The following is a 15,850-nucleotide window of genomic DNA, read 5'->3' on the forward strand; positions in this document are numbered from 1 at the left end:
TTGACAAACTAAAACATTTTTTGGTATTAGGTGGGTGGTCCCTAGACTAACACATGCACATGCGGCGAGGGGTCTTCCGTATTACCGAGACGCCCTTGACCAACTCACCGAGGATTAGGTGGTAACTTAAAAGGAATTTGTAAACATTTATTTAATTTGTACATTGTCTATGCACTAACTATTTATGGTGTTAATTTTGATGTGTTATTACAGATGACATGGGATCCATATGTAGCTGACTTAGTAGATGCCATGCCTGCACATCTGCTGGATCATCAAGCAGAGTGGCGTGCCAGGACCCCCCTGATCTGTTTCGAGGTTGTGGAGAGTCACCTACCCGAGCGAGTCATGCGACAGTTTGGACTACGCCAGCCTGTCCCCCAGTAGTGTGACACTAGTATCCGCCTGCATGGCATTGACCGCCGGGGAAAGGGGGAGACAAACTGGTCAGTGGAGCATGGGCGTTACATTGACCTATGGCAGCGACAGTTGGAGTTCGTCATCGCGGTGATCCGATCCAGGGCGTTATGGATCCTCACGATCCATACATGGTCTGATACAGGCGGATTACACGGCGTTTCACCAATCCCAGCTACACGCCACCATCCACACATTACCATCCAGCCTTTGACGTAATTAACGGATATGTGAGTTTATTTAATTTACTTATTTTCATCAATTTTGAAATTTCTATATCCTACAACTAACTGATTGATGATTACTGCAGGCGGGATATGGTGGCGATGGTTGATGCACTATCAGGCGCCCTTGCAGACGGACCCACCAGAGCCCAGGTCGAGCGGGTGCGAGATATAGGCGTGGCTACCTTGCAGAGATATGGTCACGGCTATCTTGTCCACCCGCGGGACAGTCATGGAGGCCACTCCGTCCACTCACAGTTCGAGGCCGGCCAGAGTAGTGGTGGAGGTGATCCTACGTCACCCAGAGCCGTAGAGGATTACCTCATCCACAGTTCTGCGCCCACACCTACTCAGGAAGACCCTTCGTCCATCCAGCAGACTCCGCCACCGCCCCGAGACCCATTTACCACCATTACTCATTACAGGCGGCGTCGTGTTAGACGGAGGGACGAAAGACAAGATAAAGAACCGTTACCCCGAATAAATAAGTCAGGATAGTATTATCTGATTTATTTGTTTTAATCGGATTTTCTAGTTTGATGTATATAACATTTACATTATTAATATAGTAAATGTTTTTTTGAATGAATCTGTGTGTGGTTTGAAGTTTAACTTCCTTATTTGTCCAAATTGGACTTATGTCAGTCATACAGATCATTCTAGGCCGATATATAGCAAACACAAAACATTTGGGCTCCATAATGAGAAACGGGGTAGAAGCGATGGCCGATCGTGGTTCATGTGGTGGTTCATGGTGGTTGTAGTGCTGTTGGGGGTGGTTTGAGTGGTTTGAAATGGCTAAGGGTGGGCAAAAGTGGCGGAAGGTGGTGGTCGATGGTGGGGAGGTTGTCGGGGATCGTGAATGACGGTGGGGATGGTGGTTGAGGTTGGGGTTGGTGGTGGGGGTGGTGTTGGAGGGTGATGGTGGAGGGTGGTGGCTGAATGAGTGGTGGAGGGTGGTGGCTGAATGAGGGTTGGGGGCTAAATTTGGAGTGAGGAGGCTGCTGGCTGTTGGCTGCTGCAGCCTAGCAGGAAAAACGCTGTCCCAGACAGCATTTTATGTACTGAATTAAACGCTGCCTCAATCAGCGATTTAGGGTATTTGAATTTTTTTATTTTTTTTATTTAACATTTTAAATATCAGAAATTACGAAATTAAAAAGGAAAAAAGTCAAAGATGTTCAATCAACGTTTTACACTTTGTGTTTTTTTTTTTAAAAAAGGGGTAAAACGCTGACCGAGTCAACATTTTACCCCAAAAACTTAGTTTAATAAATAGTTTGACCACGCGTCTACTTTACAAAATTATTTCTAAATAAAGCTCATTTTGAAAAAAAGTCCTAAAATTACAACAAATCAACCAAAATTTCCCAAAATTCCTGTTCTTTCTCCGATCTTTACTTTCAAAAATTCCCCTCTCGGGAAAAAGGAGAATGGGCCCACCCACTGACAGCGATACTGCCAACCTTCTTCTCATCACTAATTTATTCCTCTCCCACTTGAACACCTCCATATTACTTGTATATGAAATAAATTAAATAAAAATAAATTATATGCTCTTGTTTTTAGCCGTCAGCAAAGTCAAGCTACAAACTTTCCAGTTTCCACTCATTTCAGGTAAATTTTAAGCATACCCTTTCTTTCTTATGATCCAATTTTCATCTTTAATCTTGTTATTGATGATATTTTATATGATTACTGTATTTTTGATGTGGGTTTTTCTTGTTGATTTAGATTATATTTCATAATTTGGTTGTAGCTGTGCATAATACTCAATCATTGGACTTGTTAATTTTCTGGGTTTTTCATTTATATGTTGGGTTTTATTTTTTAAGATCATATCTTAGCTTGGTTGAGAAATGAGAATAATTTCAGTAGTTTTTCCGATTGAATTGTATTAAATTATTATTTTTTAATAATGTTGAGAAGAATTAATTTGGGGTTTTAGTGTTAATATATAGTGAAGTTTTATACTACGTATAAAATTTCTAATAATACTGCTCAATCAGATGAATTTCATGTCTAGACTAGCATGCTACATAAGGCCATAAGCTATTGAGGCTTGATGCTAGTATCATTGGGGGAACTTATGCCTTTTTATTGGCATAAGAAATAAGTTACCTTGTTGTGTAACTAATTGATAGAAGTAGAATATCATATTGCTGAAAGTTTTCAATTTGATTTGCTATAGGGTCTTCACTGTTTAATAAGAGATTATGCTGGTTTTCGAGTCGATGTGAGCTTCATGGATTAGACATACCCTTAAAATTAAACATCCTATAATTTTGTCACACAATTAGCATTGTTTGCTGACTTGGAGATGTAAAAAATATTTCTAATTGTGGATTCTGTTTAGTATCAGTCTGAGATTGATGTGCTTTTATTATTATGTGGATGAGAACATGAGGTCATGGTGAAAATAAGATATTGCTCTAAAATGTTCACCGTAAAGCCTATACCATTCGCTTGAATCTTACAATCGATGTGGTATAGCTGTCTATTGCCTATTATATTCGCCGGGAGGGGAGGGGAGGGGGGATGAAGTTTTTACTTTAGTTATGGGACTCATGACTGTATGGCAATTTTAAAGTGTTTGCTTCCGATATTGTGTTCCTTATCAGACTTTGTGTACTGCTCAGAAATCTGTGTCCTAAGCTTATTTACACGCTTCAGTTGTGTATTGTTTCTTATTTTGGTGGTGCTTGTCCCTTTGCTGTTTTACAGGAAGCTTGCTAGTGTCTGATTGATCGGATAAGTTTTGAGATACTACCTACATTACATCCTTGGAGTTTATATTGATGATACAATGCAGTTGTACCATCACCCCTTCTCTGTGGATAGCCAAAAGGTGAGGCTTGCACTGGAAGAGAATCAAATTGATTATACATCATATCATATCAATCCTATCACTGCCAAGAACATGGATGCATCATTCTTTCGGATGAACCCGAGTGGGAAGTTGCCTGTGTTCCAGAATGGTTCTCACATTCTTTACAACACGATTGAGATACTACAGTAAGCAATTTCTTTTGCCACTGTACTTTTCAATCAATTTTCAATACCTCTAGCCATAAATTTTTATCCTTGAAGCACTCATATGGAGTTCAATAGACACCGTCACTGTATATTCCATTAGTTAGAGAGTATGTCTTTGACATATGCTTGTTTTTATTGCTGATTGTGTACTTAATTCGGTTATGCTATCCTTAGTTCAGGGTATTCAGTTTTGGATGTCTATCTGTTGTTATTCAAGGAAGTTGTAGATGTCAAATACTCAAATGTACCATCACCTTAATGACTCTACAGAGGTTCTCACTTATGAGGTAGGGGGTGGTCACATTTGTATTGCTTTTCCTATACAATTGTAAAGAAGCTCTTTTAAGTCTTGCAAAAGGACAGTATCCATTTAACCCTTGATCATTAAGGTAGGCCTGCTACCTTTACAAATTTTTAGTGAAATATTTGAAATTGTCGTAATCCAAGTTGGAATACAGCCCATCAGAAAGTTGCATGTATTCACGTGTCCTAGAAGACATTTTCTTTCACTTGTGGAAAAAATTTATAGTATTGTGTTGATATATAGGATTCTGTAGCCTGTTCTGAATTTCTGATATGGTAATTGGCGAATAAGTATTAGCGTATAGCACCTATGTGCTTAGAAAGTGTATAGGATGGCACTGGTTTTCTAGTGGTACAATTCAAACTACAAAATGTACGTACCACTTTGATTAAATGTACCAATGTGATTTCAGTGGTACATTTTCGGAGTATTAAATATACCACTAGCACAGTTAAGTGGAATATTCAAGTTTTCTAATGCCTGGTAAATTACGCTTCTACCCTCCTATACACTTTGTTTGTCAATAGGTGCTATGCGCTGATATGCACTCGTATTTGGCTGATGATTAATGATTAAAAATCCTGTTACTTTAGACATAAAGTTCGCTTGCAACTTTTAACTTTTACTTTAAATTTAAATATTGGCAAAAATAATAATGTGAGTTGAAAGGATGGGAAAGTTGATTCCATGGAACTCTCCTTTGGATTGCAGGTACATAGAAAGGATAGCAGCTGTCACTTCAGTCGGAGATGGCATTAAGCTCAGCAGCAGAGAAGTCCTTGAATGGATGCACAAAATCCAAGAGTGGAATCCCAAATATTTCACGCTCTCTCATGTCCCTGAGAAACACCGGCTATATGTTTCAAAATTCATAAGGCAGGTGATTATTGCTAGGATGTCAGAGTTTCCTGATCTTGCAAGTGCCTATCACCTTAGGCTCAGAAATGAATATGATACAGAAGAGAAGTTGAAAGATCCAGAGGTCATAAGGAGGAGTGAACAACATTTGGTTAGGCTTCTTGATGAAATAGAAACACAATTGAGCAATACTTCTTACTTAGCCGGAGAAGAGTTCACCATGGCAGATGTTATGCTCATCCCAATATTAGCTCGTTTGGTTCTCCTAAGATTAGAAAATGAGTACATTAACACTAGGCCAAACATTGCTGAGTACTGGAAGATGGTGCAACAAAGGCCTAGCTACAAAAGGGTGATCGGAAAGTATTTTGATGGTTGGAGGCGGAAAAAATCATTGACGAAAACCTGGTGCTATATTCATATGAGGAGCTTGTTGAAGAAATATTGAGTATACAGAGGTTTGAAGATAATAAAATTTCTGGATTTTTATTCTTTAAATGTTATAAATTGGGTAGGGAGTCCTATATTTATGTTGTACAGAAGACACTTCAACCCTTTTTTCTTTTGATTTTGTAATCATTTTGCATTTTGTTCAATTTTGAAGGTGTAACATGGATATGTATGTAGATTTTCGATCTCAAATTAATTACAATTGTTTTGTAAGCCGATTTGAAATAAATTGTAATTACCTTGTACTATGTCAGTATGTCTGTAACTTGAACTTACCCTTCTTTTCTTCAATGGTGGGTTTTAAGGCTTTTTTCCGTTCACCTTATTTTATAAAATTTTGTTCACCTTAAAATCTAAAAGGTTATTCATAATGAACTTTATATGTTAAGATCAAATCTCATTTAAAATGGTTTAATTTGATATGGTTGAACTTTTATATTATTGAAATAATGAAAAGTTTATACTTGAAAATATGCATGGGTTAGACATGGAAAACTGACTCATAGGTTATAGCCGATTATATGACCCGAATTACTTGACTTGTAACATGATATGGACCTGAAATGCGGCCCGACCCAACCTGAATTGGAGCCACTTTTGACTTGATGCTCGAAGTGACCTGATCCATTTTACCCGATATCCAATTTTACGTGGCTTGAAAGTTACTTGATACATGAATTATTGATCCATACAGACTCAATACCCAATGTGGCCCATAAAGACCCAATACCCAATGTGACTTGAAGCGATATTGCCTAATACTTGAAATGATTTTATCCGAAATACTCAAATACCTGAATGACCCAATTCAAACTTGACTCGAAGTCTAGACCAGAAGTCCAGAACTCAATTTGACTTAAAAATGATCCAGTTAGAACTTGTCCCGAAGTCTTGACCTGACCCTACTTGAACCGGCCTGAACTTGACTCGAAGTTTTAACTAGACACCCATCAAATTATCTATGAACCGAATTTATTTGATAGTCAATACACAATTTGACCCGACCCAAATGCATATTAGACCTGAAATGACCTGATCTACACTCGGCCCGAATGTCCAGTCTACATGGACTCAGGTAGACAAGTCCAACAACATATCAGAGTTACAATAACATTTGATATATACTCCCTCCGTTTTTATTTAAGTGTCCCATTTTGACTTTGACACTATTCATATGCACTACTTTGACCATTGTTTGTGTTTTATAAGTAAGACAAAATATAACCAATAAATACTCGTTAGAATCATCCCAAAGTTTAAAATTATTAATTTTTTATAATTCATACTTATTGATAATTAAATGGATAATGCTATATGCAGCCCTACAAGCATTTAATATACTTCCTTTTTTAGTATTAAATTGAAAATTTATTGACAATTCACGAGTAAATCAGTGTAATAAATGTTTATTTATTGTCAATTTTTTTTCATTTTAAGCTTCTTATATGCCGCTCTTATCTTTTTCCTAATTAAATACTTTTTTTAATTAAATACGTAGTATATCATTAATCAAAATTATGCATCGATAAGTGTGCGGCCAGTCAAAGACTCAAAATGGGGCACGTAAATAGTCAATACTCCGAATCTCCGATACTCTGGTAGTACAAAAAACGACAATAACACGATTGTAAAAAATTCGTACCAAGTACACGAGAACCTTTCCAAAAAAAATGAATTTGTTGAAAGAATTTGAGCCTAGGAGATTATGATTACGTGTAAAATCCTAAATTTCCCCAATTATAGTAAAACGAGAGCATTTCAGACCAATGTTATCTGGGCACTTGGGAAGAGAAGCTGATTGTTGGCGAATTTGGTATGGAGATTTTAAACCTAAATTTCCAGAATCCAGTATGAAAAAAATATTGTGAGCATGCAAATTCTTTATTTTTTACATGAATTTATTGGAATTTTTTGCGATATTGATGTTAGGTTCTTAAGTTCTTAATTAATTACCTAACTGATTGTAATCGTACATGTTAATAACTTAATGCTGAAATTAATCTCTACTGTTGTTGCTAATTGTAATGCTGGAAATCCAATTCTAGAATTTGGATTATGATTTTAATATTTAGTTTACAGAGTATTAACCTAATGATGTTGGATTGTTGGTATTCGAATCATATCAAGACCTGAATATTTCAATATTTTCTATTCAAGTAGCATTAGACACCTTGAAACAACTCGAGCATAGAATTATAGCAATTTTTTTTATGCCAGGATTTAGATTATTTGGTTTTAGTTGAACTTGAACAACAAATGGAAAATATTAGAAATGATTTTGAGAATGAACAGAAAATATTAGAAATAATTTTGAAAATGAAGAGAAAATATGAAAATTAGTAACTATCGGATTTATGTGATTAAGTCAACATGACCTACATCCACCTGGCGAGGAGGGACAATTGTATTAGCCCATAGTTTTCTGTAGATAAATATACACGATTGAATGTGTACAAAATATATGGCTCAAACTCTCAATATGCAAGGAGAGTCAACTGCATAATTCTTTCACTCTATCTGTTGCTCTGTAACTCACAGTAAAAAGGTACCCTTTTGTGGTTTACAAGTTTGCAAGACTTGATGTAGTTGGTTGAGGATTCATCTTGTAACCTTAATGTCCACGAAGTCGAATCCTCCCAACTGTAGGTGCTTAAGGGTGTAAGTATCTTTTACCCTTCTATGATTGGGGTTTAGAAGTCAATAGGCAGAGTTAATGAAATATGCTTTATGCCCTCAAAGTCATATCTGAGCTACCAATGTTGAAAGACTTCAATCTTGTGGGAAATAAAATGCAGGGGTGTTAAATACCCATATTAAACTTCAAGCAAGACTTTACTTTAAATTGATGAGTTATTTTCTTCCTGTGACAGCTCTATACTTCTAGAAGAAATCAGAATACTTAGGCTTTGTTTGCAATGCCAAATTATCATAGAATTCAAGGCATAACACAACACATTTCTTATAATTATAGGATATTAAAATTCCTAGATTTTAATTGGAATTTTAACAATGGTGCTACTTTCTTTTGAGGGTAGTTGAGCCACATTTGACATTGATCAGTCACCCAAACTTTGTAACCTTACACAAATTGGATCATAATACGAAGTTATCACCACTAGATATCGCCTTACGATATTTTCATGAGATTATTATGGAGCTTTTGTACGTTTAATAGTTTCACAAAGATGTGATGAGAGATAATCCTGGTCTAAGCTGACAATGTTTGAGCACAATAGTATACAAGAACAAGGTTGGAATAGCATATAACATTGACGATTTCATGTTATTATCCAACATGCTATTACAGTTCCTCTTCTGAGATGTATATTATCATAAATCTATAGAGAAGATGTTGTCATTTATGACAATAATATATTACCCATAATGCCACACTAATTTAAGGAGAGTTTACATATATATAGCCGTGAACCCTTTTTTTTTTTGATCCAAATGCCACTATAATAGACATAGTAATTGCTGATGAATAGAGTTAAGAATTGCAAGGCTTGAGCTAACTGAAATGTCATATATTTGAGGTGAGTTGCATCATTTCCAATTCAGCACCTTGAGGATAAGCTTTCTGTTGTTTGAAGGTTTTTTTTTTTATTGGCTCTTTGAGGCTGCCTCGTACACCAGATCAAAAGCATTCTTGATGCATGAGGTCAGCTTCTGTGAGTCTATGAGGCCCTTTTCAACTCCTACTCCGATCCTCACAGTTTGCATATAACTCATGATTGTTATTACTAGGCTCTGCAAGTCCGCAATGTAATTGTTAGTGGTGGATGAAGGGTCAAGAGTTAACTAAAGCAGTAAATCTATTCTAATTCTGAAAACTGATAATCTACATGAAGAATTTAGCAATTTGTAGTTGAATTGAGGTTGACATAAGATCGATCAAGCAACTTAACTGACAAATGTTTAGGAAATGATGTTTAAGGTTTGCATTACCAAAGTGACATAGACCAATCAATATAGTATTATACTTTAAGTGAAGGACAGAAGTATTACAAACCCTTACCTTAGGAGTGCCGCAAACCATGAAGTATATGCCTTTGACAGGATGGTCAACCAAGGCCACTTTTTCAATTGGACCTATCATGTTTGTCATTCCCATGCTTGATTTATTCATTGTATTGTAGATAAGTTCAGCTGCTGCCTGAATCAGAATGTATTTTGTTTTTGTTTATTAGTCTTTCTTTTTATTAGTATAGTCAATCAACAAACTGCCATTCTAATATACAAGCTTAATTGATTAAGTATACAAAGGGAAGTTATCGGACTGGTTCTGTTGGGTTTTAGAAATCTGTAATAAGTCTAGTGTCCTCAAATTTATGCTGTCCACACCAATACTCAGAGCTGCTTAGTTTCAATAAGTATGATGATAAGATTGTTCTTTATGCTATATGCTTACATAAGACTAATACAAATGTACTAAAAGATAGTTATGTCAGTATTTTAAGATAAGCCAGTATCACTTATGTATAAATTTCTGATCGTCAATAACGTGCATTTAATCTGGACTTATTTTCAAATATAGGTAAACGGAGACGGAGATAAACGTTTCACTTCATGTATGTTGATTCAAAAAAAGTTCATTGATGTGGGAACGTCTCTGAATCATATTCACCTGTGACTGAAGCTTGTTTGCTCACCAAGAGAATTTCTATTAAGGCAAGTACACTATTATCTTGATCTAAGGCATTCTGAAGTCTAATTAAAAATCGAAAACTCAAAAGAAGACAGCATGTGCATAAAGAAATATGATCATTAGATTCATGTACCTCAGGTCCTTTGCATTTCCTTGCAATCTCTAGGCACTGAGCTGTGAGATAAACTGCTGGTGAATTTCTGAGTCTCGCAATCTGTTGCTGTGTTTTATAGACAAAATCAAGGGGGTTGGAGGAATTATCGTCAATCAGTTCAGGGATTGCTACATGCAGAAATGCAAATTGGTTCCCCCACATCTTGGTATGTGCCGTTTTCATTTCCTTAACTGAAGTATATCTTGTGATGTTCCTAGTGTTGAGCAGCACCAAAGCTGTAGATTGTGAAATGTTGGATTCTGGGTCAATTTCTTGCATGTATACTCGAATCCCATGGAAAGCTATGCCTGCAAGAATGTCATTGATTGTCTGCAGGAGTAAAAAGAACAGAATCAATACTGATGCTTTTTTTGTTGCTTCAATAGTTTGTTAACTCCTTCAGTTCTCTCAGCAAAGCCTCTGGCTAAAGTTGTGCTTGGTGATTAAGATGGAATATGTGCTGATCAGGTTGTGTACCTGTATTTAGCTGGGGGTTAATTTAGATTCTGCGGAGATGCAGGGTGGCTTTCAAATTGCTTTAGTTACGAGTTAAAGAGGTTGGCATGTAGGTGTAAAATTTTCTTGCTGTACATGTGTCTGAAATTGATTCTTTCCAACACGATGACAAATAAAGCCATGAGTCAAGTCTTTGAAAGCACAATGATTCAGTTTTCAATCCTTGCCTTTCCACTCAATGATCCTAATGTACTCTCTCCATCCCCATTATTAAGTGGTTGTATTCCTAATTGGATGCCCCAAACTTAAGTGCCTATTTCCAAAAACATCACAATAATTATATCGCAATACTATTACTTATTTACTTTTTTTTACCTTTTCTATATTATATTATCTCAAGTTTTGTGTCATTACATGTTTATATACCTTTCCCATATTAAATACTCTATTTCCAAAATTTCATTAATGATATTGTTTTTTTTCCCCCTCCTTTGAATATGAAATTCCTCTACTTTTAAGAATATTACATACTCCGTCCACCTTCCATAATTCCTGTGAAATATGAGAAATGAACACTTAATAATGGGATGGTGGGAGTACGAGTACCTCTTAATATTTGTTTTGTGTTCTGATAGTGGTAGGAGCATAAAAGTTTTCTTTTGTAGGATGATGTTATTAAAAGCTGTAATTATACCGTACCAGAGGATAAAAAATTAGAAATCACATCATCAAATGAAATCCATGGTTTTTTGAACTTACTGATCATGAAGGTCATGAACTTAAATTAATTAAAACTATTAGCACTTATTATGCTTGTGAATTGATTAAGTACCCTTATTTTACCAAATATAACCTATCTTAGGCTTATTTTTTCATAATAAGGTGATAATAAGGTGACGAGAACCTTTTCTATATGTGGCCAAGAAGAGAGTAAGGGTGTTCCATTTATGCCAATCATTATAGAAACAATCCTAAAATATTGGGTGATCTTGCTTTTGTGAAACATTGATGAATACTGGATTGAAATAAATAGAGGGAGCTCAAGTACTACGTTTCTTGAAAAGAATTGTTTGTCTGCAACTACTTTTAGTATAAGAATTCATGTTTTCTAAGGCTAATTGGCCTAAATCTATTTTCATTTGGACCACATGGACACAAGGTAGTTCATATTTGGTGGTTGTTTTATGGGATTTTATGCCTTTATGGTGGGATCATAAATTTTTGTTCTAAAGTTTAGGATGCAGTATCCAAGTTTTGGAAAGAATTTATGCCTCCGTATAATAATGCTAATTAGGCGTCCAAAAAACCAGCTAAATACGGCCTTTACCATATTTCTCGGACTGAAACTATATATACGGAGTATTTATTACAAACTAATTTTACTGATTGAGAGTCATTTATTACGATTAAAGTATATTTTTCTGATTTATTGCTGTATTAGTTTTGTTTTGTTAGTACGAGTAATTTTTACTGATATGAATCGCATTTACTAAATAAAAATTATAATTACTATTATTATTTTTAAACCGTTTTAATTATAATATAAAAAAAAGCAAGAAGAAATAGAAAGGATAACGTACCGTTCCTACTCTTGCTTTGATTAGTTTAATGTGGTCTAGGGATAGTTCAATAGTAGAGATTTTGGTTGGTTGGAAACCCTGACTCTTTCCGGACCTGATGGGTGTCTTATCATCTGGATTGTAAGTGCTTTTCAGAAAACTCCATCCAAAATCATAGGCTCCTTTGAAGATTGCAGATATAGTTTGTGGCACCCAGTCGATAATTCTCGTCGAGTTGCTCTTGTTTGTTAAGCTTGATCGAGTTGTAGGAAAAGTTAATGGAAGAGAAGGATTATCTGCTCTTTTGACACAAGAAAGAAGTGCTCCCATCAAAGAGTAGCCGTCACCAAGTGCATGGTGAAGCTTGAAGATTATATGACCAGCTGCTTTGCTTGTTGGGTACTTGAATATGTGAACTTCCCATAAAGGCCTATTTTGTGGCAATAAATCTGAACTAGTTTTTGTCAGATATTCGTCGAAGTATTCGTCGTATGATTCAACTGATAGGTCCTCTGGGAAGCTGGGAATAATAAGGTGATCTTGAAGGTTCACTTCTAATTTTTTCCATTGCTTTACACCGTTCTTGTCAGTTACCTGCTTGAAGTAATTTAGCTAGTCAGTAACACTGCTATTTGCTAAGGTGAGAGTAGCTTTTTAAAGTAGAAGTGAAAACTAAAAGAAGATATGAATTATATTTATTACCATTATAGAAGAAAATCTGGGGTTAATGGGAAGGAAAACATCTCGTAGTTGTGGAATTGCACATGAGTCATCAACGGGAACTTCAGATTCCAGAACTGCAAGGATGCAAACTGACAGTTTTTTGCTGTTGAAGTATTGTCCGGTAGGAGATACCGGTTCGAATCCATCATTTTCCTGCAGGTTGCCTCTTTCTGTTTTTATTTGCAACTTTGATTTCATTTTTTCTTATATGGATGTATTACAGCTTGTTGACAATGGATTATGCTGCAATATTGTTGCCTGATAGCCTAGATGATATCAACTGAACTAGTTTTTTCTTTTTTTTCCTTTGTAGCTTGTGAAGGTGAGAAGTGGAACAACGTTAGTGGAATTTATAGGACGAACGCTTGAAAGGAATGTGGAAAATAAAGGTGCTTGTTTCGCTGCTTACGAATGTAGAAAAGGTGTTTATTTCACTGCTTATGGTCATGAATTTATTAGTATCTCAATAAATCATGGAGTGCATAATTTTCTTTGAATTCAACATCGTGCATGTAAATACTATTAATTTCAACAACTAACTACCACGATTAATTTGTTATATTCGTCAGTTGTTATCAAGTTTTAAGTACTTCTTGGCATATGCCACTGCATCATTATTAATCATACTGCTTGTGAGGTTCATATTAGCTAATCAAATGTTACCCTTTAAGTAAGTCCTGATATGCTAAGGATAACTTATTTTGTTTGCTGAATTTAATAAAATGGCTTTGGTATTGACCAAAGAATGATAGCTGTTCTAATAATTACTCTGCAATGCTGCAGTATTGTTGCCGTCAGGCTATGAAACTGCATTTCCTGCAATACATTCAAGTGTGTATAGACTATAGAGTGTCTAGACTGCCCACTATGAATTATCCATATGGCCATATTTGCTGTCTGTCTTCATGGCACCGTTTTATCCCTGCGGTTTTGCTGTCGGTACCATTATAACCTCGTAAAAGTTACTTTAAGCATACTGCCTGTGATGTAAATTATGCTGCTTATCTATAGCACGGTATATTGTGTCTTCTGGCCGGCTAGGAGTGTTCATTTTGAAAAAAGTCTATTTCCCTAACTAGTTACTCAAACGTCATGGTGCTAGGTGACTGACATGCCCTTGATGAGAAAACTGTAGTCTACGTCGAGGGCACTAACGGCATTTCACCCCCTTGCTACGTGTCTAACTGTTAGGCGATTAGCCGGATATTGATATTTACCTCTGGTAATTATATGTAGTAAACGGAAAGGATACACATTGACAAAGCTTTTTATTGGCTGAGTAAAGCTGACCTATTTGGTCCCGCATGAATAGTTTAGAAATTTCGGTTGAAAATTTTGCAAACGAAATTTTTTGAAATTTAAATTTGTTGAATTTAATTGTATTTATGGCGGTGAATGATGTTGGAGGATTTGCGAGAAGACACCATGGAGGGGTGACGATGGTGGCTTTAAGGTGAGTAAGGTGGTTGAGAGGAAAGGAAGGGACGATGGTCGGCGAAATCAGAGAGTGATGTGGTTTAGATGGTCGGCGAAATCAGAGAGTGATGTGGTCCATACGATGATTGCCAACAATATAATTGAGGGTGAAATCAAAGGCAAAGTACGGCGGGGGTGAGCGCGCGGAACAGGACGACGGAGACCAGGTGTATTGTTGTAGTATTGAAATTGGTTTGAAAATATTTTGTAATTCATCATTTGTATTATTTTAGTATCAAAAATGGATTTGCAATAGAAGTCTTACAAACAATATTCATATCAAATTCTTAGTTGTGGTATCAGTATAGACATCAATATCAAATTGTTATAAATGTGAAAAAGATGTTATAAGAATTGCATTACTGAATTAAGAACTGTACATAATATTACTAGAAAACGCTTAATTCCACAATTTAGCAGAAAAGACAACAAGAATTACCCTTTAGTCTGTTTACACCCTCCCATTTATACTTATATTTTAAAAAGTGTTCCTAAATAATGAGGTTTGAACTCCCAAACTCATGGAATGAATACCACATGTCTTACCATCTTAACTAGTGATAATTTATGGTCTATTCATCCATATAAATGTATTTAAATGTATAATTAAAAATAACATCCACACTAAAAACAAAAGAGACTCATACTACTCATTGTATATTCTCTTTGATATTTAACATTATATTCTAAAGTACGTATTAATACTAAAAAAATCAAACACTTTATTAAAAAAAAAAGAAATTACTCAAAGTAACATCCCGGGGCAACATCCAGGTCACACACTACGTTTAAATCTTATATCATATGGTACATTGCCTCATACTTCCCCACCCCTGTTCGAGTAACACCTTCGTTCTTGTACTGATCCATTAGTTTGCTAGTTTCAGTGAAGAACATGAAACCCTTTTTGAAAGCATAGTCATGGCAAAATTGGGCATACCTTTCTCCTGATACGAAGGTCATTTCCACTTCCGGGTCGTTTGCTATTCCATACTCTTCTTCTCCACAATCCTTAAACACCTCATTTAGATCAATGTTTTTATCCGAATTGCTCTCCACATTTGCCATTACACTACAACCCAACCTTGCACAATTTAACTCGTAAATCATTCCCCACAAACACCTCTGAAAACTGTTGGGGATAATAGTAAACAAGGGAAATTACAAAGAAATATAGAAATGAAAACAGAGAAATTTATCCGAGTCGTGAACGAAATCACTTTCCCAAAAGTGTAATTTCGACCCTAATACTACAACCGGGTTTCACGAAAAATTCACTTAGGAGATAAAACAGAACAATTACAATTTGTTGTAGTCAAATTGTAATCACAATGATTCAAGTGGTTTGTATTTGTGATGATGAAAATATTGGTAACTTGCAAACGTATTCAAGAAGAAGAATTTTTTACATCATATGTTATTAAACATATATATAAAGCATAATACCAAAGCCAAACAATGCAATGTAACTTACTAGTATTGTTTTGGCACCAAACAATGCAATGTAACTTACTAATATGTTTTGGCACCAAACAATGCAATGAA

The 15,850-nt window shown here is 35.7% G+C and overlaps 2 protein-coding genes and 1 long non-coding RNA gene across 3 annotated transcripts; 2 read left to right on the forward strand and 1 right to left on the reverse strand.

The window, feature by feature from the left end:
* Positions 1 to 2,133: 2,133 nt before the first annotated feature.
* LOC110685932 (glutathione S-transferase TCHQD-like) lies at positions 2,134 to 5,609 on the forward strand. Its single transcript, XM_021862488.1, has 3 exons — positions 2,134 to 2,258; positions 3,366 to 3,656; positions 4,693 to 5,609. The coding sequence occupies exons 2-3, from the start codon at positions 3,448 to 3,450 to the stop codon at positions 5,285 to 5,287; spliced, it is 804 nt and encodes a 267-aa protein (XP_021718180.1). The 5' UTR covers positions 2,134 to 2,258; positions 3,366 to 3,447; the 3' UTR covers positions 5,288 to 5,609.
* Positions 5,610 to 8,647: 3,038 nt separating this feature from the next.
* LOC110685933 (O-acyltransferase WSD1-like) lies at positions 8,648 to 13,143 on the reverse strand. Its single transcript, XM_021862489.1, has 5 exons — positions 12,809 to 13,143; positions 12,128 to 12,700; positions 10,071 to 10,421; positions 9,308 to 9,445; positions 8,648 to 9,039 (listed from the first exon to the last, which is right to left on the reverse strand). The coding sequence occupies exons 1-5, from the start codon at positions 13,025 to 13,027 to the stop codon at positions 8,893 to 8,895; spliced, it is 1,428 nt and encodes a 475-aa protein (XP_021718181.1). The 5' UTR covers positions 13,028 to 13,143; the 3' UTR covers positions 8,648 to 8,892.
* LOC110685935 lies at positions 12,879 to 13,388 on the forward strand. The gene is made up of 2 exons (XR_002504124.1): positions 12,879 to 12,988; positions 13,143 to 13,388. It is a non-coding gene; the product is annotated as an uncharacterized LOC110685935 (long non-coding RNA).
* Positions 13,389 to 15,850: the final 2,462 nt, after the last annotated feature.

Source organism: Chenopodium quinoa, unplaced genomic scaffold, assembly GCF_001683475.1.
Source record: "Chenopodium quinoa cultivar QQ74 unplaced genomic scaffold, ASM168347v1, whole genome shotgun sequence".
Classification (NCBI taxonomy): Eukaryota; Viridiplantae; Streptophyta; class Magnoliopsida; order Caryophyllales; family Amaranthaceae; genus Chenopodium; species Chenopodium quinoa.

Bases quoted from the DNA above. Each gene is read 5' to 3' on its own strand.
- LOC110685932 (XM_021862488.1), top strand. From the start codon at position 3,448: ATGCAGTTGTACCATCACCCCTTCTCTGTGGATAGCCAAAAGGTGAGG. The intron at 3,657-4,692 runs GTAAGCAATTTC...TTTGGATTGCAG, and splicing joins AACACGATTGAGATACTACA to GTACATAGAAAGGATAGCAG.
- LOC110685933 (XM_021862489.1), bottom strand. From the start codon at position 13,027: ATGAAATCAAAGTTGCAAATAAAAACAGAAAGAGGCAACCTGCAGGAA. The intron at 12,701-12,808 runs GTAATAAATATA...TACTTCAAGCAG, and splicing joins CCAGATTTTCTTCTATAATG to GTAACTGACAAGAACGGTGT. The intron at 9,446-10,070 runs GTACATGAATCT...ATTCTGATTCAG, and splicing joins GGAAATGCAAAGGACCTGAG to GCAGCAGCTGAACTTATCTA.